The sequence below is a fragment of the Pimephales promelas genome, chromosome 17 (assembly GCF_988280905.1).
Source record: "Pimephales promelas chromosome 17, fPimPro1.hap1.1, whole genome shotgun sequence".
NCBI lineage: Eukaryota > Metazoa > Chordata > Actinopteri > Cypriniformes > Leuciscidae > Pimephales > Pimephales promelas.
Genome location: NC_142785.1, coordinates 24,524,478 through 24,547,968, shown reverse-complemented (window position 1 = coordinate 24,547,968; position 23,491 = coordinate 24,524,478). Strand labels below are relative to the sequence as shown.

The window sequence follows — 23,491 nt, the reverse complement described above, 5'->3', positions numbered from 1 at the left end:
TCAAATTGAATTGTGAGTCAAGTGAAGGTTTAACTCTAATGGCACTGGAGAGTAAAATAAAGGCTGATAATAAATTGATAATATTTCATGATATTACTTTTTACTGTATTTTTGATCAAATAAATGCAACTTTGGGTGAGAATAAGAGACTTCTTTCAAAACATTGAAAACGTCTTAAAGACAAACCCTCTTTTGGCATTAAAAAACTACTGCAAGGGTTTACTAAAGACATGCGGTGGGAAAAATAGCACTGAAAAGTCGTAGACAGGTGTTTGTTAGTTTTTTTTTGCGACTGACCTTATTTGCGTAAGGATTTATAGGAGGTTCCCTGTCAGATGCACAATTTATGGGAGGGGAGTATTTAAATGAATCATACAAGGTGATTTACTAAGGTTTGCCCTTGTCACTTTGATGGCCATTATTTACCACCCCAAAAAAAGCATGTCTTAAACCAGACGCAAATTTGCGCTGCTCTTGGTAGATTGCGTTGTCATTATGGAAATGATCCGCCTGCGTCTGTGTTTTTTAATTTACTCGGTAAGAACTTTCCACTGCCATATGCACATTTTTGGGGGTTTGCGCTCTTACGCTAATTTTCCGCTGTTTAGTAAATTTGTCTCTTGAGCTATAAAACGGCAACATCTGACCAATATATTTTTCCTCTATGAAGTATTTATACCATTGCTTGTCTCGCTTTTCTTCGAATGACATTGTGCAACAGGAATATGGTGAATAAAGCCTCAATGTGCCTTAAGCCCCCTCAGTCAGTACTTTTCTTTTGTAGATGAAGACACACTGCCAACATGCTAACAATATCATAACCCAGTAAACAAACATGCACTCACATATTCTGCGTGTGTTGTATGCGAGATATGTTTGGGCTTGTACCTGGCAGCGGCCTGACACCGCAAGTCAGATGGGAAACAGACAGGGAAGGAGAGGGGTGGCACACAGCTAGACTTTTTTTTTTTTTTTTGTGGTTTTAAAAGTCATACCTTTTGCCTTCATGCCCTGGATGAGTGATGAGTGTACCATGTTCTCAATTTGTGACACGGGACGTGCGTCTTTGCCTTTCAGGGGCCCTTCTGCTGGGAATTCCCCGGACAGACTGATCTGAGTGTTCACCAATTACAGTTGGTGAGAATCCTGAATTCCAAGTTTCTTGCATCTGGCTTATTGATTGTTTAAATGAATTACCTGCTGGAAAATGCAGCTTCAGTTGGTAATTGATTTTTCTAGCTGACCTAAACTGGTTATTTCCTGGTCCACGCTGGTCATTATCTAGTCTGAGCTGGTAGACAATCATTGACCCATGACAAACCAGCTGGTTTTTGGAACATTGTGGGCTGGTAACTAGCTAATGACCCGTGTGGAGCAGCTTTGACCAGCTAGAAACCAGCAACCATTCCTGCTTAAAGGGATACTCCACTTTTTTTGGAAATAGGCTCATTTTACAGCTCCCCCAGAATTAAACAGTTGAGTTTTACCGTTTTCGAATCCATTCAGCCGATTTTCTGATATTTAGAAGAATATCAGTAACCAGACAGTTTCTGGTCTCATTGACTTCCATAGTATATTTTTTTCCTACTATGGAAGTCAATGAGACCAGAAACAATCTGGTTACTGATATTCTTCTAAATATCAGAAAATCGTCTGAATACATTCGAAAACGGTAAAACTCAACTGTTTAACTCTGGGGGAGTTGTAAAATGAGCCTATTTCCAAAAAAAGTGGAGTATCCCTTTAAGCTGGGTTTTCCAACAGGCTAAGTAAAAAATATAATTATGAAATGAGAATATCAAAATCATTACAATTGGAGATTTCAATAACTATTTTGTTTTTGATAACAGTTTAATATTCTGCTGTATTTGATATTGTTTGTTGCTGTGTTCTTGCTCTTTTTTTGGGTTGAATCTGCTTTGCATTTGTACATACACACACACACACACACAAACACACATCCTCATGAGCAGACTTGGCTCAGTTTGTGTGGTAATTGTAAACTGTTGCTGTCCATTGACATGATGATTTTGTCTCTAGCAGGATCCCTGTTATGATATACAGTATTTGTGTCTAACAGGAAAGCATCAGCGCCACTCCAGCAGTGTAAAATTCAGCATTTCTGGATTCCTGGCAGCCCGAAATGCCTCTTGAGCTTCATCTTTGTCTGCTTGCAGGCCCCGTCTCAGCTTTAATTATTTTCCTGCATCTTCCGGAATGGTGGCGATTATTTCTCTCTGATTTCTTTTCCTTTTCTCTGAAGCAGCTGGCATGAAGAGGATGCTTTTCATTTGTAGCATCTGGGGTTGAACGTTTGCCAGCGAGAAGTTAGGAGGTGGAGTGGTTTGTGTTTTTGCATGCACACGCTCACCCATGAGTGTGTAAATGTGTGCATGACTCAGTTTGCGTGGGTCAAGGTTAAGGATGTTTGGATGAGACGAGACCTTCTAATTGTCTTTTTGTCTGTCGACATGAGGCGCAGAGAGAAAGTCTGGCACCGCTCTTCAGTTTTGATGTGGCGCGGAGTGACGCAACATGGGGCCACTGCCGCTGAGTGTCTCAATTGCGCCTCGGCCCTCCTTGACGGACACAAACAGTGTGTGGAATTTGAAAGGGGAGGGGGCACGTTGGGTAGCCTTGGTCTGCCAAATCTCAACAGCGGTGAGAGCTTGTTTAGCTCATCGCCTTGTGTTTAGGTCTGTGAAGAAAGCTGTGGCATTGTGGGATATGTTTGTCTTATTTTTGTCTGCCTCCCAGGGTCACGTAGGTCACGTCGAGATGATCACCCTCATTCTGTGAAAAGTCTTGTGAGATTTAAATTGGAATCCAGCAGCAAATTCTAACGCTAATATTAGCAGCAAAAGCAAATATCACAAGAGTTTAGCAGATCAAGGTTAACATCTAGAGAAAATTGTCACATACTTAGTATTTAGGTAAATACTTCAATTTTTTTTAAAGGGTTAGTTCTTCTGAAAATTGTCATCGCTCACCTTCAAAATATCATCTTTTGAGTTCGGCAAATGAAAGAAATGCATACAGGTTTAAATAACTTGTGTGGGTAAATGATGACAGATTTTCATTTTTAAGTGAACTATTCCTTTAAGAAGTCGTGGCAGTTTATTTAAAAAAAAAAAAAAACGCATCTTATTATGTTTTATTATCTGACACTAATTGCTCGGCCAGACACCTTTTTTGTTGTTCATAAAGCGTTTCTGTCAGAACTTGTTAGACAGGGTTCACTATGAGTTCCTTGAGTATTGTATCTCTGTTTCAAATGCGTTTGTGAAAGACAGACAGATAGAATGCTTGTCCATGTGTCTCCCTATGCCTCCGAGTATGTGTTTCTGCTTGTGTTTTGTGTGTGTTGTTGCAGCTAAGTGACAAGCAAATGTGTAGGTTCTCAGTTAAATCGGGGTTAGTTTTTCAAGCTTAGTTGCACATGATTTCACTCTAACCACAGCATGTTTCCATGTTAGCACTCTTTGAGTTTACGTAGAGCACTCCTCGTGGTCCGTCTAAAATAGAGAGCGCAGAAGGGATTGTGGGCGGGGAGGGTGTCCAACAAGAACTGCAAGAATGTTTGAGATTTTTGTCGGGCCAAAATTTCCACAAGGACTTCCTGTGGGCTTCCAGTGGAGCCAGACAGCATCGTGCTCCTCCTTCCCAAACTCCTGAGAATCTAAACTTTCAATAGTGCCATTAACACTTCCCCTTCACACTGAACTTCACTACAACTTTCTACAACACCTCCCCCACCCCACACACACACACATTATCTTCGTGCTCGGCATTGAGTAAGACGGAGTTAGCTAGGACTCGTACTGTATTAGCACTTGAGGCTGTTTCACAGGGAAACTTGTTTTGACAGAACTCCAGGTGTCTCATTGTTGGGCGTGCTATGGTTCAACAGATTTACCAATTAGTGTCGGGATATGGGCAGACGAGGGGAGGGGGCAGCTTTTAGATGGTGGTTTGGAAGACGTGAATGTGGGGGACTGCGAGCGAGAGAGAGTGTGATGGAATGACATGGGGCCTCGTGGGCTGCCGAAGGGGTCATATGGTCAGAGAGGGACGCTTGGTAAGTTGATATGTGACCTCCTTTCACAGGCCTGTTATAGAGTAGCTTGGGAAAGTAGCTCAGAATTGAGAATAAGAGATAGGGCAGGAAGGATAAAGACGATGCAAACTTTTTAAAGGGTAAAATGCATGTTATTTTTAAGGAAAAAAGTCACTTAAAAACATTTTGACCCCTGCCCTCCGACAACCTGTTTTATATGCACAACTTTTCATGATATTTTCAATTCCTATTGGATAAAAGCTATTATTTTATCATGTGACCCTGGACCACAAAACCATTCACATTAGTCAATTTTTTTAATAGAGATTTATACATCACATGAAAGCTGAATAAATAAGCTTTCCATTGAGGTATGGATTGCAGATGTGTCAAAAGAATTCACATTCATTACTCAAGTAGAAGTATAGAGACTAAAAATACTTCTGTAGAAGTTGAAGTATCAACTAAAGCTTTTTACTCAAGTAAAAGTGTAAAAGTTCTGGTTTCAAAACTGCGTAAAGTATAACTTATAGCGTAACGTATAGTAAAGTATAGTGCCACAGGGGCCTATAGGGCACTACCTCCTCCTCAAAAAAACAAAAACAAAAGGCCATAGTATTATTTAAAATGTTGAAAAATTTGGGATGCACTTGTTTCAGCAGTATATATACCCATTGAAAATGAATGCATTTTAGTACAATGCAATTAAGGAACCATATGTTGTACTACTGAATCTGAGCATTAACATGTTTCATGGAGCGGAAGATATGATGAAAAGTTACCTATAAGTACTAGCCTAGAAATCTAGAAGCACCCTAGCGGCAGCAAAAATTATTTCGCAGCCAGTGTGGTCTAGCAACTCTCCATAGACGTTTTAGCTGGAAAAACCAAACTCTGGTTGTCAGGCCAATCACATCGTGCATAGAGTCGGCGGGCGGGCTTAACATAATAACGACAGAGTTGCGACGGTTCACTGCTACTTGAAAACAAAGAATGGCTGCTGCTGGCCAACAGCTGTCTTTCGATTCGGCTTTGAACTTAAGCTTTTCGTTTAAACCAGAACAAAGAGTGGCACTTGAGTCATTTAAAAAAAAAAAAAAAAGATGTGTTTGGAGTTTAGGTAAAAGTTTAATATACGGTAAAAGTTTAATATATCAGCTTTCTCCGCTGGTGGGAAAATGTCTTCGCTCTGATTGGTTGTAGCGCTATCCAATTGCGTGCAAAGAGAATTTGAAAGACAACCGTTTATCCCGCCCCTCGGATTGAGCCCTGTCAATGGTGAGTTCTCAGACCTAACATCTTAATGTAGGTCTGGCATGTCAGGCTATATAAGTACTGTAATGGTGCAATAAGTTGTTATCAAAAGCCTTTATTGGAATATAAATGTTCATAAGTTTAGCTGCAGGAATCTGTGAGGGCAACAGACAAGAAAATTGGTGTACCCAGGGCAGGCTTAGTAACAAATACCCTTGTATGGTTGTCTATATGCACTAAACATTAGTCCTGTCAAAATGAATGATTACTCCAAGCGATTAATCTAAAAATAAAAATAACTCCTAATCCTGATTGTTACCTTCCTTGTATATACTATGCTCAATATTATGCTCAGGGCTCTCAAGTTTTGAAGACAGGCAAGAGTGTCAGAATCACTTGAACAATTCCAGGATATGCTTTTTTTCATTGGTTGTTGCGTTAAATCTTATCCAGATACAATAGTGCTATTTTCTGATTGGCTATTGTGTAGCCCCTTTCTTTTTTCCCCTTTTTTTTTGATTGGCTGATAAGTGGCAGGCTCGACTGCAGAACTCCAAGGGGAGACGCGCTTGATTCCTGCTGGTTCCATAGTGAGAGCGGCGTGGCCAGAGACATTTTGGGTGCTGCGGCATATTAAATATATTATAAACTGTTTTTCCGCGTGAGAAATACAAAAGACAGAAATGAGCGACTGTCACGCTCAAGGCACTTGAGGGCACAGAAGAAACAGCACTGGAAGATCATTACTCATTAACCAGGATTGTATTACTTGTTACTTATACTTTGTGGCGTTTAACATTTAAGTAGTTCTTTTGTTCAGTAAAACACTGGAGGCTACCCTAGTTCCAAATGCCATAACTTTATTTATGCTTTGAGATATCAACATACAAATTGTCCCAGATGCAGTTGCATCATTATTCTGTTTACATAATCGGTTTACTTTTTAAAGCATTATTCTTAAACATAATCCCAGTTTACCATATCATCGTTTTGAGGCCTATTGGTCTCAATTCTGTCCATTTTTTTTTTTTTTATAATTACTGTTGTTTTTACCAATGAACTCTCTTTATTTTCATTTGAGCATGCCTGTTTTGCTTCCAGGAAGTTTTAGGTGAACTTCTGAGAGGAAGTTGAAATGATTTAAACTCCGTCCCTCGGGGTGGCCTGTTGGATGAGGATCTTTTTTTTAGATGCAGCCTGGTTGTTTAAGTAAGCTTCTCTCTCACCACACTCCCTGATATATCACGGCATCACTTCATTGAAATTAATAGCATTTTCCGTCAAATGTGCGGTTACAAAATTTCATGTTCCGTAATTCCATTGTGCGGACTTTGTCCCCCTGAGCGTGTGAAGGTAGTTGCGGTCGGGGTCTATTGAAATCACCTAAAGTACTGGACGTTCCTTCACTAATCCTTTGCTTAGGTTGGACGAAATCTCCCGTGCTTCAGATGCAGACGCTGACTGCTTTATGGTCAGACTGTTTTGGCTTCACAATGTAGTGAGATTCAAAAGTTCTCTGTGTGTGCCGTGAGCTGTGTCGAAGGAAGTGAGAAACGAGGAAGAGGCAAATAATTGGGGACGGGTGAAACTGACATTCCCAAAGAAAAAATTATTGTTATGGCTGAATGTACAGTGACAGTAAAGGTTTAACACCTTTCCTCTTTTGGTGTTTCTGTGTGTGTATGTGTGCGTTGGCCCATAAAACGCCCTTCTAGGGAGCACTTAAGCTGGCTGAAATCACATGTATTTCCATAGCAAGAGCAACAGGGTGTTTTCTTTTTTCTTTTTTCTTTTTTTTTTTTTTGGAAGTCAGTCAGTATCTTGAATGATTTTGGAGTTGTTTTTGCATTGTCCTCTCTTCTCTCTCTCTTCAGATTGTTTTCAGATGTGCCTCAGCTCGCCTTTCGTGAAACAAACTTCCAATTTATTTGATTTCGCTCCTCTCAGCAGTTTCTTTGCAAACATATTTTTACTGTTTATTTGCGTCTTTGTTTTTTTGATGTTTCTCTACAGTAAGTGCTGTCAGAGCCAAGTTTTCTGTCTCCATTATGGCTTTAAAAAGAGAAAGATGACACGGGACTGTTTTTCAAAGTCCAAAAATCTCTTTTGTTTTTATTGTTTCTTTTTAGTTCAGCCTTTTTTTATGATTCAGTGAGTTAAAGTGGTCTTGTTCTGGCACGCTGTTGCAGGTGTGCACATGCTCTCTTTATCATTTATTTAGCTTAGTTTCAGATATGAGAGGAATGTCTACCTCTGCTTGTCTGCACGGCTTTGTGGTGAAAGCAGATGTGTTGTATTTAGGCTTCATTTAGGAATGGTAGCTAACTGATGACAAGTCCAGGAGAATATGTCACTACCCGGACCACAAGATATTAGACTAAGAGGAGGCTGGAGGGAAAAAACAAATAAGAGGGATGGACCAGGAAAAAGTTACTTTTTCATTTGCCGATGGAAAGGAAATTTTTTAACCCTTTATATTAAACCTGTGGTTGAGCCTTGGTGCTCATATGGGAGATGAAGGTTCCAATCTGTTGTGTCCCAATGGAGTTTATTTTAATTGATTTTACCTTTTTATGTATTTAATTTATAATTGTTTAATTTAAGTTTAATACAAAATATTTTATTGAATTATTTTGACAGTTTTGGCGATTGTCATACCATCCAGCCCTACTACGCCCAACAGTTTCCTGTCTCCTTAATAATGTCAAACACTAGCTAAACATTGTGTGTTTTTATTTGTTCATCAGTAGTGTGAACTATCTTGAGTTCAGTCAAAATAATGAATAAATAAAATGGTGGATCATGATTGAAGCGAGACAGACATGGCTTCTTTGGACAGCAGACAGGAGACGAGGCTTTATTGGGAGGCTCATTAAGGACAGTGCAGCGACGTGGAGAAAGAAGCGAGCGCTTCACTGGCCTGTATCCCTTTGAACACCGGCCTACTCTTATCTATGACATGCTCCGTTCCTCCATAACAAGACATTTTTCTTCACACAACGGATTTTTTTCCTTCCTCGTCTACCTCTGATGCGAACAGAGAAAAGACTGAGATGTCACTACTATCCCTAAGATACAGAGGCTGCTCCTCGTGTGCCTTTTTATCCCATTTTCCCAATCACCTGTTGGAAAGCTCTGAGACTTTCAGTCGTCTCCATTTTATTTCCCCCTATTGTAAACGTAAACATTAATTGGAACTTTTTTTAGCGCTGTCTCCACCTTGTGTTGAGATGCCACATAAGATCTGTTACGGCAGCACAGCTGTTTTTAAAGTGTTTTTTCGAGGAGCATTCCTTATTATAGTGTCAGACAGACGGATGAATGCTCTGAGTGGGTTTTCATGAGCTCCGTACTTTGCATGTTATTGAAAAGACCACTGCCTCACCATGAACCACTCTTTGGTAATATCACTGCGACACTATATTATTTATGAGCTGCACAATCATGATGCCAAGAAATAATCCCTCTGGTAATTAAGACCAGTTTACGCTGTATAAAACTGATGTATTTTTATGCCGTGGTTATGAACTGATCTTGCAGAAGCACCATGAACAGTTTGTATTCAAGCATCGAAATACATGTTTTCTGTCAGCCATGGTGTGGTTTGTGTCCAGAAGGAAGCAAACCGATACCACATGGCTAAGTGGACGCCTCTCATCCAGATCAGCTGTAGGAAACTCTTGTCTTCTTATATATAAAAAAGCAAAAAAAAGTGCAACACTGGTCCAGGAAGTGGAATTATGTTCCACCTTATGTGGCTGTACATCTGGAGGCCCACCGCAAACTAAAACATTAGATCATTTTAACATCGAAGCTTGTTCAAAATATTATGGCTGTGCTATAATTTTATAACTAGTTGTCTGTGTGTCTAATTACCCTATTAAATCCAGCCTGCCGCTGGGTGTTCCTTTATAAACGTTTGGTTCTTCTGGTTCCTCAACTACTGTTAGCTTGTACGCCTTTTGGAGGACTTCCAGTATGCTAATTTGAGCTCAGGATGTGCAGCCACGTTGGCTGTCTGTCTGCCCGCTGCTTTCTCCTTTAATTGTTACATCTTCTCACCATTAATATGAGCAAAAAGAGAGGCTTCTACCATGCGAGGCACATCAAAGACTACCACCCTCAGATCCACTAGTTGGCCGTCTCTTTGGAGCACAGGCTCTGGAGATGTGCGCCGACTCCCGGCTGGAATGGGTTTGATGGTCTAATTGTAGCCACCGGTGAACACAGCTGCATATCACAGAGAGCCTGGATCCAGTGTAATATCCTTCATAGAGCATCTTCAGATGGAGCAGAACAAACCTACTGTAGGTGTTCAAGTTCCTTCTGCGCTATACCGGACCATTTATCACAGGGTCAGCGCCATATATTATTGACAGTGCGTTGCAGACTGAATACACCCCACACATCACAGGGGTAAACTGCCATCTTCCACTTCTGTCTTCTGCCCTTTTCCGTCAACTTGTCATTCTCTTTTCTACCCTACAAACTCACCACCTCCTGACAGGAATTCCACTTATTGATTCGGGTGTCTTCGATGTTATTGTTTATATTCTTAAAATTAAGCACCAAATTGTTAGAGTTGCATACCAGTACCGTATTGATTATTAGCAGATATTTAAGATTTAAATGTATCTCTATTGGTTGATATTGCATATGAATATTTAATCATGTATGCGTATTTCCCCTATTCTTTTACATTTAGATTACTCTCACTTTTTTAAAATCGAATTAATTTAAATCTAGTTAAAATCGAAAAAAAATTTGTTTTTAAAAATTGATGAAAGCAATGACTAAACTTGGTAGCATTTAAACTATTCATTTTAGATTGAATAAAATATATAATTTTAGCATTTTAGTGTTTTTGTATATCGTTCTGTCCGCATCAATACAAAAACAGAGGATTTATTTCAAGAACTGTTAAAGTTATTCATTTGTTGTTGTTTTTTTAAATGGATAGGAATATAAAAAAGGTATATTCTAAAAATGTAAATTCCCAACATGCTCTTCCCCGTAGTTTCTGATTATCTCCGTCTTTGACTGCAGTTGTCTGCAGTTAACCACAGTGCGGTCAGCCAAACATATTCTCTTTGTGTCCAGCAGGGAGACGTATGAATGGGCAGCTCTGAATTTCTTCATGATCACCCCTCAGCACGCGTTAATGTTGCGCCTCGCTTAAAGACCACGCTGACCAGACCAGGTCAGGGTCCTTGCCACAGGGCTTCGGCCAGAACAAAGGAATCCACACCGACACTTTCCGTCTAGCACTGCTGCTTCCGTGCTGACTACCAACACAGCTATTCTAGTGGTGATCAAAAAAAGATCTCCTCGGCTTTGAACTCCTTCCCTTTTTTTCCGGCTGCGCATCAAAAAGAAATCAATAGACGAAACTTTGGAGCGCATGTATCAGTTTTTCTGTTTCTTTCTTCCCCTCCGCCTTCATCGTTTGTACATTCCGCCACTAGAGTAAAAGCCAGTTAAAAGAGGACTGGCGGTAAAGATGACACTGTTGCGGATGCGGTCCGCACTGGGAAAGGCCTCGACTGGGAGAAATCAATTCGGTGGGGTGGGGGAGTGGGGTTGCTCACACTGAAGAGGGTGATGCAGATTCTGTTTTTAGACTGAAATGATAGATAGGTTCCTGGTACCTAGAGACAACACAATACGTTTGAGGGTGTACAGAAAATGTGAAGCGCTTTGGTGGGGCGTAGTTGTGCTGTTAAGATTTGTTTTATCCAGCTGTGAGGAAGTACATGTAGCTGTCTCTCTGAGCTTTTTGTGCTGCTGAACTGAAAGTGCTTCTCGTGGCATGTTGAAGGTCTCTGATGGGTTGGAGTTAGGGTCAGGGATCCTCTGTACGGATGGCTGTGTTAAAGAAGACAGAGAAAGTTAGATGCAGACTTTGTGTTGTAATAAAGTTGTTTGGAATATATCATAAAGCATAATCTAAAATTACGGACAGGATATACGCTACCGATCAAAAGTTTTTTTTTTAGTATTTTTTAAAAATAAATTTAATTCTTTTACTCACCAAGGATGCATGAAATGGTTCAAAAGTGACAGTAAAGACATTTATAATGTTACATTTATAATGTCTGTTTCAAATAAATTCAATTATTAAGTATCCTGAAAAAAAAGCAGAACAATTGTTTTATCAACAACATTGATAAAAATAAGAATGTTTCTTGAGTTCCAAATTAGAAAATTTGAATGTGAAATTTCGGCCCATAATCTGTTCACAAAAGACTTTCATCAAACTGCTCCTTTCCATACAATGAAAGTTGTACAAGATACTTTTGTTTCTTTTGCTGTCCTTTTAGGAGCTTAAAGGGATGAAATTCATTTTTGATATGTTTTAGCTTACCTGTAGGTTTAGGTGTAGATGTAGGTGTCTTTGTTTCCACAGTATTTTCAATTTTTATATTTTTAGGTCAAACCGTTCTTGTCTGTCAGTCATATAATGGAGACCTATGGGGTCCACCTACAAGAGCATGCACAGAGAAGTCCAGATTAAACATGATTTAACGACTCATAAATGTAAGTACACATTGATGGCCTAAGACACGAAACGAGCGGTTTTTGTGAGAAAACGAACAATATTTATATCGTTTTTGCCTCTTGTAACCACAGCCACAAAGCGCCCGCGCCTTCAGATCACTTGCACGTGGCTGTGGTTACAAGAGGTAAAAACGATATAAATACTGTTCGTTTTCTCACACAAACCGCTCGTTTCGTGTCTTAGGCCATCAATGTGTACTTACATTCACGAGTCATTAAATCATGTTTAATCTGGACTTCTCTGTGCATGCTCTTTTAGGTGGACCCCATAGACTTCCATTATATGACTGACAGACAACAACGGTTTGACCTAAAAGTATCAAAATTGGAAATACTTTGGAAACAAACACACCTACATCTTGGATGCCCTTGAGATAAGCTAAAACGTAACAAAAATTAATTTCAAAGTGAGCTATCCCTTTAATAGCTGTAGTCCCCATATATACCTTTCTTTTGAGGAAAAGAGCAGTCTAAACATTTTTCTAGATAAATCCTTTAGTTTTCTATGAAGAAAATGTGAGGCTGAGTAGATGACGGCTTTCCTTTTTGGGTGAGTGATCCCTTTAACATTTAATTAATTAATCTGCTGAGGGAGAATTAGTTATTTTCGTTACACACAGTCATCACATTAGAGAATCACACTAGACGGAATGAGGAATGTCTGAAGGTCAGTGTGTCAGTGTTACTGTGTGTGCTTGTCTGTTTGTGCGAGTGTATACGTGTGATGCCGTCGCACTGCAAAATGGAAAAGATGTCTTAAGCGAGCATTCTCACTTTTCACTTTTATTGTTGTGCTTCCTGTTTTGAAAGCCATTAAGGAGACGGTTTCCTTACAGAAAGGCAGAAAAGACTCCCGTCTTTTTGAAACGTGTCCAAGCGCAGTGCGGAGAAGAGGATGATAGCGATCAGCTAACAGCCCAATAACAGGAACACAAAGAGGAAAATGCTTCGCTCTCTCACCGCTCCCTGCGAACGACAGATTGATACAGGGCTGGTTTTTGATGCGCTGATGAATGCCGAAGGATGTGCTTGTTATTTGTTCCGTCACAGCTGTAGCTCACTTGTCATGCGCCCAAGTATCCCTAGCTCAAGGTCACGTGACCAAAACCCCAGAATGCTTTGTGACATCTGCCCCAACCGTTTTCATGAAGGCCGGCTATTGGTATTTTGGGTGTTTCCTTCGTTTTTTTTGTTTTTTTTTTGTGTGTTTTTTTTCCGCTCACTCTTTATCAGCAAAGTTGAATTAGGGTTGAGCTGTCTTTCATAAAGGATTTCGGTCATGATATTGATCAGATTTGCGTATTCAGCGCTAAAAAGGTTCTTGTGCCCTGCGGTATCTAGCCGGAGGGAGAGTTCAGAGTACTTATCTCGCATTGCTCAAGTAAAGCCCTGCGTGCGGTGACCTCTAACTTTTTCCATTCGCTTCCCTTTCATTTGTACCATCCCTTTGTATGGGGATCGCAGGCTTACCCTAGTGACATCGCCGGGGTGTGTGAGGTCATCTGACCATTTGACCTGTCCCCGATTTCAGATGCTCGGGGTATAAAGAAGGCCTCTAACAAAAATGATAGGCACTCATAGTATCTCAATTATATCTCAATTAGTATCTTATATTTTTAAATGAAAATTCCCATATCAGTGGTTGGAATATGACATTATATCAATATCTAGGTCACAATAATATTTAATAATTGTATGATTTTTTTTCAATCTATTCAAAACTTGCCATGTTTCATGTACTAACTCATCTGATGTTTTTTTCCTTTCTGATAATTCTGTAATTCATCTCTCATTTGTCATTTAATTAATTATACTGGTTATTGTGCAATATGTCTGAGTCTGAATTGGTTTGATTTAGCACTGCTGAACTCGGCTTCTGTACGTGTGTGCGCTTCGCTCACTGGCCCCGTAGCCTGGCCAGCTTGTAGCTCTTAATAAAAACCACAGACTGTAATTGGACTTAATTGCACCCTTCGGGCGGCATAAGCTCAAGTGTTACTAAACAAACTGCAGGGTCTGGAGGCCGGGACGCTGCATTTGCCACAGCGTTCCACCATCTTGCCGTGTGGATCATGTGTAGCATGAGCCCAGAGAGTGTTTGTTTGTGGCGCTCAATGAGTTTGAACTTGCCGTGTGCCACTGCTACTGGAGGACAAGGATTATATTCTTCCTTTGCTGTCAGCCAGCAGAACAAGAGTGCACAGGTCTAAATATGATTCACACATTCACTTTCACATGTACTCACTCTGCTGGTGTGTCAACCTTAGAGAAATCACCCACCGGTGAACCCGTTTCAGCCCTCTGCGGTTAAATATCGCCTGCCAGGAACATTTAAGGAGGGTGTTGATGATGTATGCCATGCCAGGTGATGAAATACTTGTTGGTCTTAAGACTAAAGGCCCTAGCAGTGTTTGGGAAGCTAGTTAACTTTAGTTAAACTACTCTTGAGGCTTGAAAAAGCAGCTAGTGGCGCTACAGGTTACAAGTTGCTTATTAAATTATATTATTTTCATATGATTTATACATATAAAAATTATGTATATAATATTTTGCTATACATATAATTTAATATAATTATATTGTGCATTATTTATATATATATATATATATATATATATATATACAGTATATATATATATATATATATATATATATATATACAGTATATATTATATAATATATATTTGATATATATTTATATTTTATATATTATATAATATATATTTTTATATATATATAGATATATATATAGATATAAAATAATGTTGTATTTTATATTTTTTATATTCATTTACAATGTAATAATGTAAATATATGTCTTGCATTGTATGTGTGTATGTATGTATATATGTGTGTGTGTGTGTGTGTGTGTGTATATATATATATATATATATATATACATACACTAGTATTTAATAATGTAAATATTATATGTATTGCATTGTGTGTGTGTATATATATATATATATATATATACACACACACACACACACACACACACACACACAAGTATTTATTTGCAATATATTAGACAAAAAGATACTAATGAGCAACAGCATTTAACTTAATATTTCACATTTAAAAACGAGACCTAAAAGGCTGCACAAGGAGGACTTATATATTAGTAATTTACCTATTCAGAGGATCCATCTGAACAAACTGATTATCTCAATTTAATCAGGTCTATTTAGTTTTTGATCTACCCCTAATGGTAGGCAAAATTAGCTTGTTACTATTTTGAAAACCTGTAAGCTTCTGTAACAAATTCAAATATCTGGTTAGTAGTGCCACTTAGTTAGTCTTTTAGTTGGTACCTTTTCAACACAGGTCCCCAGTTTTCCTAGTTAGTGACATGACTGTATATGAGCGTTAGAGTCTGTCTGCAAGTGAACCCAATAGTTGTGTTTGTGTGTATGTGTGAGTTTTACTGTGTGTTTGCGTACAGATGCTCTCCTCCAGGCCATGCGTGAGGTGCGGCAAGCCTTTCTCATGGGGGGCTTTCTGGGGTCACTGCACACAATCGATTGAGGGATCCAGACCAAATTCAATCATTGAAATGGCAAGGCCAGCCGTGTTTCAGAAGCACCGCTGACCCCAGAACCGGGAGCCAGAGGAGAGTGGGATAATCACTGTGAGAGTGCCATGTTCCTTTAGCTGTTCGATCGGCCGTGCCACGCGGCTATCGCACCCTGCCGACAACGTGCCGCCACAGTGTTTTCACCGTCTGTTATCAAGATTTCCCAGATTTACATGTGGACAAAGACTCCATCTGCCTGCACGAAATGCATATGCATTTCTCTGAAATGGAGATAATTAGAAGACGTCTTTGAGGTTGAGAATATGGTGGGCATTGTTAGAGATTGTTAGAGATATATATATAAAAAAAAAACACTGAGGCATTTTTCAAAATGTCATCTTTTTGTTTCACAAAAGAAAGCAAATCTTACAGGTTTTAGGGCTGTTTGTCCAGCCAATGGCAGACAGATTCAGGAAATCTGTTGCATTTTGAATGCAACTTCATTCAGTGACACAAGCGGCACAGAAATGACACACTTCAGCTTTCTTGAAGCTCAGAGCGACGTGTGTAATCTCAAATGCTGTCGGCAAACACAAACCATGAAGTTTGCAAGGCTCTCATTTAAGGAGGCCTCGTACAGCAGCCCTGGAGCCCGCGCCTCCCCTGTGGAGGGAAAAAACAGAACACATAATTAAGATATATAGCCCGGCTGGGTCAGAATATAGCCATAGACTTAAAATATAGTGAAGCAGACAAGTCTCCGTTAATCAGTGGTTTGTGGTTACTGTTTGAAAACGACGTATATGAGACAGAGTGTGTGTGTGAGGGGGTGTCTTCTTGTTTTAAACAGTCTGCGCAGCTATAAAAAGGTTTGGAGGAGAGCGCTGGCATGTGTGTGTGTGAGGAGTTCACTGTGAGACAGGCACTGTGTGTGTGTTTATGACTGGGCGCACTGCTCTATTTGCGTCTGCTTGTGTATGTGCTCTCCCAGGTTGCTCTACGGTCAGTGACCCGTAACTCTCCCTCTGTTCCGCCTCCTAGTCCAGACTCATGCTCTAATGTATGATTTGGGTAGGTGTGTGTGTGTGTGCGTGATAGCATCCTCCAGTGGCTCAGGAATTATCACATTTTCTTCTGCACACTCAACTCAGTGTTTTGTCACCCACTAATGATGACTATCCATCAATCAGAGGGGCGGAGCTGGGGAAATGAAGATGGATTGAATTAGTTTTTAGTGAAACGGTTGGCTATTGAGCAGCCCCGTAATTACTCTGTCAGGAGAATTGAACCGTATCAGCGAGAGGCTAACCTTAACACTTTCACCCTACTGTTAATTACGGGACTCTTATACGGGCAGATTCACCTCGTCTCTCCTAATAATAAGTGAATAATACTGATGGCTTAACAAGAATTTGATGAAGAGTAAATTACGCACCTTTCCTCTTCCAAAGAAATCCTCAGAATTGTATTATTATTATTATTAATGTTAAGGAATTAAAGTAATTATTCAGGGGAAAAATCCATGATAATAATAAGAATATGCACACACTACATAACATAATAATTATTTATTATTATTATTATGGACCCTTCACCTGAATAATCACTAATTCCAAGGCATTAATAATAATACATTTTGTTTATAGTGTGGTGGAAGGATTATGATTTGGTGGGATAATCATGATTATTAATATTTTTGTTGTTATTATGTTTTTATTTATAATAATGTTGATGAATGAAATCAAGTTTTTGTATAAGGCCTGTATACTTTTTTTTGGACACATTTATAAACATTGCTAGGTTGTTCATGCCAAATTCCCCCAAAAAAGACCATCCAGATCATCTTTTTAATCATTATTGAGTAGTGTGCTATAGAGCATTTCATCTGTCAAATTGGCCAATTACAATGAATAACTACTTTAATGGCTGTTAATAAGAAGTCATATTTAGCTGTTAAATCTTCATCTTCATTGCATTGTTGCCCCACTGAATTTTATGTAGTGTGTTGACAAAGAGAAATTTCCAAAGGTGGAAGAAGGGGAGAATTTGACTAGAAATGTGTGCTTTTGATAAAAATGACTTTTATTCCCTCACACACATAACAAATAACAGTGTGTAATAGCGTCATAGTGCCACAGCAGCCGAGAGAATGCTCTCAAGCTAATCGCACATGCTACACTCTTCAGATTAATTGTCCTTGATGAACAAATGCTTATTCAAAAGGAAGGAGGAAAAAAAAAAACTGTGAGGTCCCAATCCAAGCGTACTGCTGCAGACTCTGTATACTGTGGGAAATGAAAATTGGGCTGAAGTGTTTTAATTAAATAAGTCAGAGAAACTCTAGGAAATGGCTTAATTTCATATTGAGACACATGACTTGGGGATCTTAGCGAACCAATTAACCTCAGCACTGCTCATTAAAAAGCTGCTTTCATGGCCAGGAGCTGGAGACTTATCTACCAACATAGGACATGAAAGCAAATTTGTAAATCCCAAACTCTAAAAGTAATTGGAAAGGTAGATGCAAAGGGTAGTACTAAAGTGACACAGCTGTGCTAAAATTAACTAAAAAATTAGTTATTAGAAAAGTAATGGTGGAAGGAAGCAGACCTGTGTTTTTAAGGTTAAATTAGCCGAGGGATGCGTAATAACTAAACGAGAATAGGATGCCTGGACAGGATGTTGTTTATATAGAAAGCGCACATCTTGTGCTTTGGCTAAATGTTTCGTTCTCAGGGAACGGGATGATACTGTGCTAATACTAATTTGTGAATTTGTGGCACGCCCCTATGAAGTCACTTAGCAGTTATGGGGAAAATGCTCTCTGTGCGTCGTTCCCATGGCAATAATCTGTAAAATTTTTGTTATGTTAAATATGTTCTTATAGACCGCAAAAGACACTGTCGTACAGCTCACGTTATGTTGGGGTCACTGCCCTCGCGGACCCACTGAAACCTCATTGGGACTGCAGTGAAAGGGTGTTCTTCGGACCCTCAACCCCCATTTTGTTTTGTTTTGTTTTTTACCTCATTGAAAGTCCATTAGTGTCACACTGGAGGACATTATCATCACCGTTTTGATTGTGTAGATGTAGGCTAATCATTTTTAAAGTCCACGCTGGTAGTCTGACCAAAATCAGACTCTCCTTTAGTACTCATTATTAAAATTAATTATTTAATGGGTTAATGACATTTGAAGATTTTTAATGTAAGGTTTGTTTTTGTGAATGTGTGTGTTTCAGCATGTTGATGGCATAAATGTGTCAAGAATAACTCTTATTCTCGTAACGCAGAGTCGAAGGTCAAAATATTCTCTACATTTAGTTTCAGCACTTCCTTTGAAAGATCTTCTCGCTGATCCCCTTTGGTGATCAGTCATTTGATAAATGTAAGCTCCTAATACTCTGCTCCGAGGGGCAGACGGGGAGTGCAGACGGGCACGGGACGTGTATAGGTTACATCGCCGCAGCTCCACTACGCGTTCGCTGGAAGGCAAATGGCATCCGAAATCTGATTAGGCCCCATTATAAAGAGTGATATTTTCATCCCGCCGATTCTCGGTACTGTGTCAGTACTCTCCACTGTTGTAGTGCCGGGAAGAGCCCAGTCCTTTGACAGATAGTAGATATCCCAACCGTCGCTTGTTTGGACATTGCTGTCTTTCACGACGTGGAAAAAACAGACAGCCGAGAAAATAGGAAGCAGCTAAATAATGTCAAAAGATCAGAAATCAATGGGCCGGAGGAATGTGATCCTACGTCTCCTCTCTCATGCACTCCACCAGAGTGTTTTTCCAGGGCCACTGAAGTTGCTTGTATTCACCCCCTTGGAGATGTAACATAAGCACGGGGAAGCGGTGTAGTAATGTTTGGCTATCAGCAAAAATAACCTTTTACTTAAAGGTTACTATCAGAAGTTTATTGAGTTACATGCTTTTTATTTACAGGGAGAAAATGAAAGGATGGAAAGCTCAATTTATTAATGCTCAGGATTGGGTTTCTTTGAATTTTGAGATGCAAAAGAATAACAGGAAACGGATCGGTAGTATGTGAGAAGGAACAGAAAAAAATATATATATATTTGTATGAATATATGTATATGTGTGTGTGTGTGTGTGTGTGTGTGTGTATATATATATATATATATATATATATGTGTGTATATATATTTATATATATGTATATATATACATATGTATATACTGTATATGTATATGTGTGTATACATATATATATATATATATATGTATGCATGTTATTTATTGCATTTTCGTAGTAGTTGTATTTTTTTTATCAGGAAACCGTTGTTATAGTCATACATTCTCCATTGTAATCTGTTATAATGAGAGAGCGAGAATGCAGCACCATTACGCTTTTGTGTCGCCCGTCGGGGGCGGGAAACAGACACAGGATTACAACAAGAAAAAAAAAATCTGGACATTTCTCGGCGATAAATTTAATTTCTTTGCTATTTGGAGGTCTTCTTTGAAAATTGTAATGAACACATTCAGAAACCGGAGAATAGATTTACTCTTAGCTTCAAATAAGTCTCTGTTATCGTACTCTGTCATTCGCTCCTTCCTATTTTCGAGCTGCTAATTGATGTTTTTGATGTCGGCGAGAAAATTGAAGAAAATGTCATGTGTGAACCAGCGCGGAAGTTAATAAGATTGACTTCGTTGACGGAATTCACAATGAGCAAAGGAAAACCATATAATTGGGCCTCGCTGCATCGCCCATACATTTTCGGATGGGATGAAATCGACACCCGACGAAGCTCGGTGTGGAAAGATAGAACATTTGGGATGGCTATTCTTTTTTTTTTTTTTTTTCGGTTTGTTTTGTTTATCTCTGTACACTCAGAGCATCTGACTGGTGTGCATAAGCAGCTGTGTATCCTGCAGGCTCCTGCCTCGAACCAGGCCCAACGATTCGAAGGAGTCTCCCAGGGATACCCTCCCACTCTAGACAATACTTATTCTTAATGCTGTTTTGAGTTTGAAAAGGCACAGGGCTTTAAGAAAGGTTAGATAAAGATATGTCTAAGAGATGCACTGATATCAGTTAGGGTCAATGCATATGCTTGGCCGATGTGGAAAAGAGCTTAAATTCAAATCCCCTTGAATAAAAGGATTGAAGCAGCACCACGGTCGCTCCATCTTTAGCCATTTATCGAACGCTGGCCGAAAGCCGAATGAAATCCATTGTTCGCGACATTTGGGCAATAGTTTCTGCCGTGTTTTGTTTATCAGCTGAATTTCGTCTGTGCATGAAAAATGACAGAAGTAGTTCCCTGTAATTTCAGTTTTTGTCTTTAGAAAATAGTTTTTCGTCAATTGCCACTACGGCTAGGTGTAATGGGGTTCTGTGTTTTTAATTAGGGTGCGGATTAGCTGAGTTCGGTTCACTGGCTCTGATTATTTTTTCCCCGCCCTTTAGGGGAATGAGCTAAAACCCTAATGCGGCCAGTACCCCCCAGCGGTCCTTTTTTTGAAGACACCGAACAAAAAAAAAAAAATCGCAAACTCTGCTAGTGTTCAGCCCTCCAAGGACCCACAGTAAGGGACATTATTCTCGGAATAGCCAATTAATTCCACTGGCAATGATCGGTTAGCGCTTCTCCCGGCCCTCCTCGCCCCCCGCGCTCCACTCGGCATTTGAAATGCTAACACAATGAAATATTTTTCTATTGGTTGGTGTCCCTTGGCTAAGCCACCGCCGCGGGCAGAGAATTTCATCGACTGATGAGACCAGAGGCGGACCCGATAAAAAGGTTACCTGTACGTGACATACACTCAAAATGGCTAGCGCTACCTTGAACTCGAAAGTTCTGTAACTTTTATTTGACTTTTCATCGTTAGCGAGGCGGCACTTCTGCGCCCGTGGAGAGTTGAAATGAAGGACGGCTTCTTGTTTGTGTCCACAGAAGCATGAAACATCCTTGCTCATTTTTTTTTTTAAAGTGTTTCATCACTTTTTTTGTTTTGTACTTAATCTGATTTATGTATTAGCTAGCTATTTTGACATTTAGCTAATTAGCGATGTTTAGCTTATTTAGCCTTTTGTTGTACCATCAACGACGTTGATCATTAAAGAAACTATCACATAGAAACACATTTGTGAACCATTGCGTTAAAGCTATTGTTGCCGATCGTTCGCCGTATTGCCATAGCCGGGGCTTTGTGTTGCGGTCTGGGTGCTAAGAAAAGAGCAGTAGTGCACCTGTCATATCAACAGCTGAGGGATGGGGAGGGTGTCGAGGAGTAACGGGGAGGAGGTATGGAGTTTTTTTCTCAAATTGTTAGTTGAAGTAAAAGTATGGTGTTGGAATCCCCCTCCCCCACGACAGACACAAACACCATAAGGCCCTTTTTTTGTGTGCTGCACACACTCTCCCCCATACACACACACATATATTTTGCTGTCTACATGGAGTGAGGCAGGTGGCTCCCCATGGCTGCAGCTTCATGACAACATGCCATTAGAAATAGCAGGCCTGTTGATCAATCCAGCCGACATGACAGCTTCGCCGCAAGGCCTGGCTCTTTGAGCACCATCTCTGCGGCAGCTCCCTCTCCTGTTTCTCCTCACTAATTGGTGAAAGTTCTCTTATATATGCTTGTGGCACAGGGCTCTTTTTTCCCTCCTCTTCTTTTTCTCTTTCTCCTTCTTTTGCTCTTGCCTCTCCTTCCACCCCTCATCACCCCTTATGTATTTTTTCTTTTTGTCACAATGGAAGTGATAACTTTTAGTCAGATATTGCAAGTGGGTTAAAAATGATATGTGCGCCGTAGGCATTTTTTCGCTCTGAATTTCTTATGGGTTGTTTTTTAAGAGCAAGATGTGCAATAGGGCCATGGTTTGACATTTGTTCATGGCAACGGAACAACAGATTTAAATGGAAAATTACAGCAAATTTTCAGCATGCAGGCCGCTTTGTAATTTATTTTGAATTTAACAGTTTTGATTTATTTATTTTTTCTCTGAATATATAACACACTAAAACAGCTAAATTAAATTGAATCTGTTTTTTTTAAATACAAATGCTTATATTTATTACAGTGAAAGAAATGCATACAAGAGCCATCAAACAAATACCAGGATTTTCATTCTGCTCTGTGCAAGCTGTCATGTTACCGAGCCTTGTTTAAACCGACTGTCATCTCCCGCTGAAGTGCTTAACAACCCCTCTTTGATTTCTTCTTTAACTAAATAAATTAGTTTGGAGAAGGAAACAGAAACACACAGCAAATATTTAAATATCTCCTATTTGTCATCTGTTTACGTTTTTAATTACACAGACAGACACAGCTTAACGCTAACACTCCGAGCCAAGGCGCGCTCCTCTTGAGATTTGGAGCCAGAGTACAAACACTGTCCTTCCCATGATTAATTAAATTGTTAATAATTAATATTTATTTTAGGCAAACCCTCTAGGCCAGGAACTTGTGTGCAAACCTGAGCTTTTTTTTAACCTCTTATGTTTAGGGGAAAAAAAGCTGATTGAAATCCATTTAGTAAGACTTCTTTATAAAATTTAGGCTGCTGCCTAGAGTGAAATTTAAATTTTTAACGTGTTATTTTTTTTTCTTTTTTGTCCACGAAACAGGACTTAAAAGGATCTTATTCCCTATGTTATTTGTCAATGCTGGCTAATCGTTATCAAGTGAAATGGTAATATTAACTGCTATCTCCACCCAGTGGCACGAACATAGTGGTGATCGGCAGAGTGCAAGTAAGATGTGCAGATTTTTATTACACAATAATGTTGTTACTGGTGCATTTTTTTTTTTTTTAATTTGTTAATACTCTGCCCTCCCTCAATACAGCACTGTTGCATTTACGCGTCTTTATTTTCTGACTGAGCCGACTGTGGTGTGGATGTTGACCCGTGTTGTAAAGCTCTTTGCATTTTGCTGCAATTTGTCAAGTTAGTATACGTAGTGGTGGTTGTTCTGGAGGAGACGGGGGTTGAGGATCACACTGGACTAGGGGTCCGCATAAGCGGATCGGCGACGAGTGGAACTGGGGGTTCCTCTGAAGCTCGCTCTCTTGCTTTGATCAAAGCAGGTTGTTTTATGTGGCTTGTGTGAGACTTTGAAGCCAC

The 23,491-nt window shown here is 39.6% G+C and overlaps 1 protein-coding gene across 17 annotated transcripts in view; it reads left to right on the top strand.

Moving 5' to 3' along the window:
* The window catches only part of tcf7l2 (transcription factor 7 like 2), an 86,241-nt gene that overhangs the window by 35,612 nt on the left and 27,138 nt on the right, over positions 1-23,491 (top strand). For 10 of the 17 annotated variants that reach the window (XM_089122233.1, XM_089122238.1, XM_089122237.1 and 7 more), the window contains exon 5: positions 1,078-1,137. The exons of the other annotated variants lie outside the window; for them this stretch is intronic. In XM_089122233.1, coding sequence (XP_088978359.1) covers positions 1,078-1,137 — 60 coding nt within the window. The remainder of the gene's footprint in view (positions 1-1,077; positions 1,138-23,491) is intronic. 17 annotated transcript variants of the gene reach the window in all.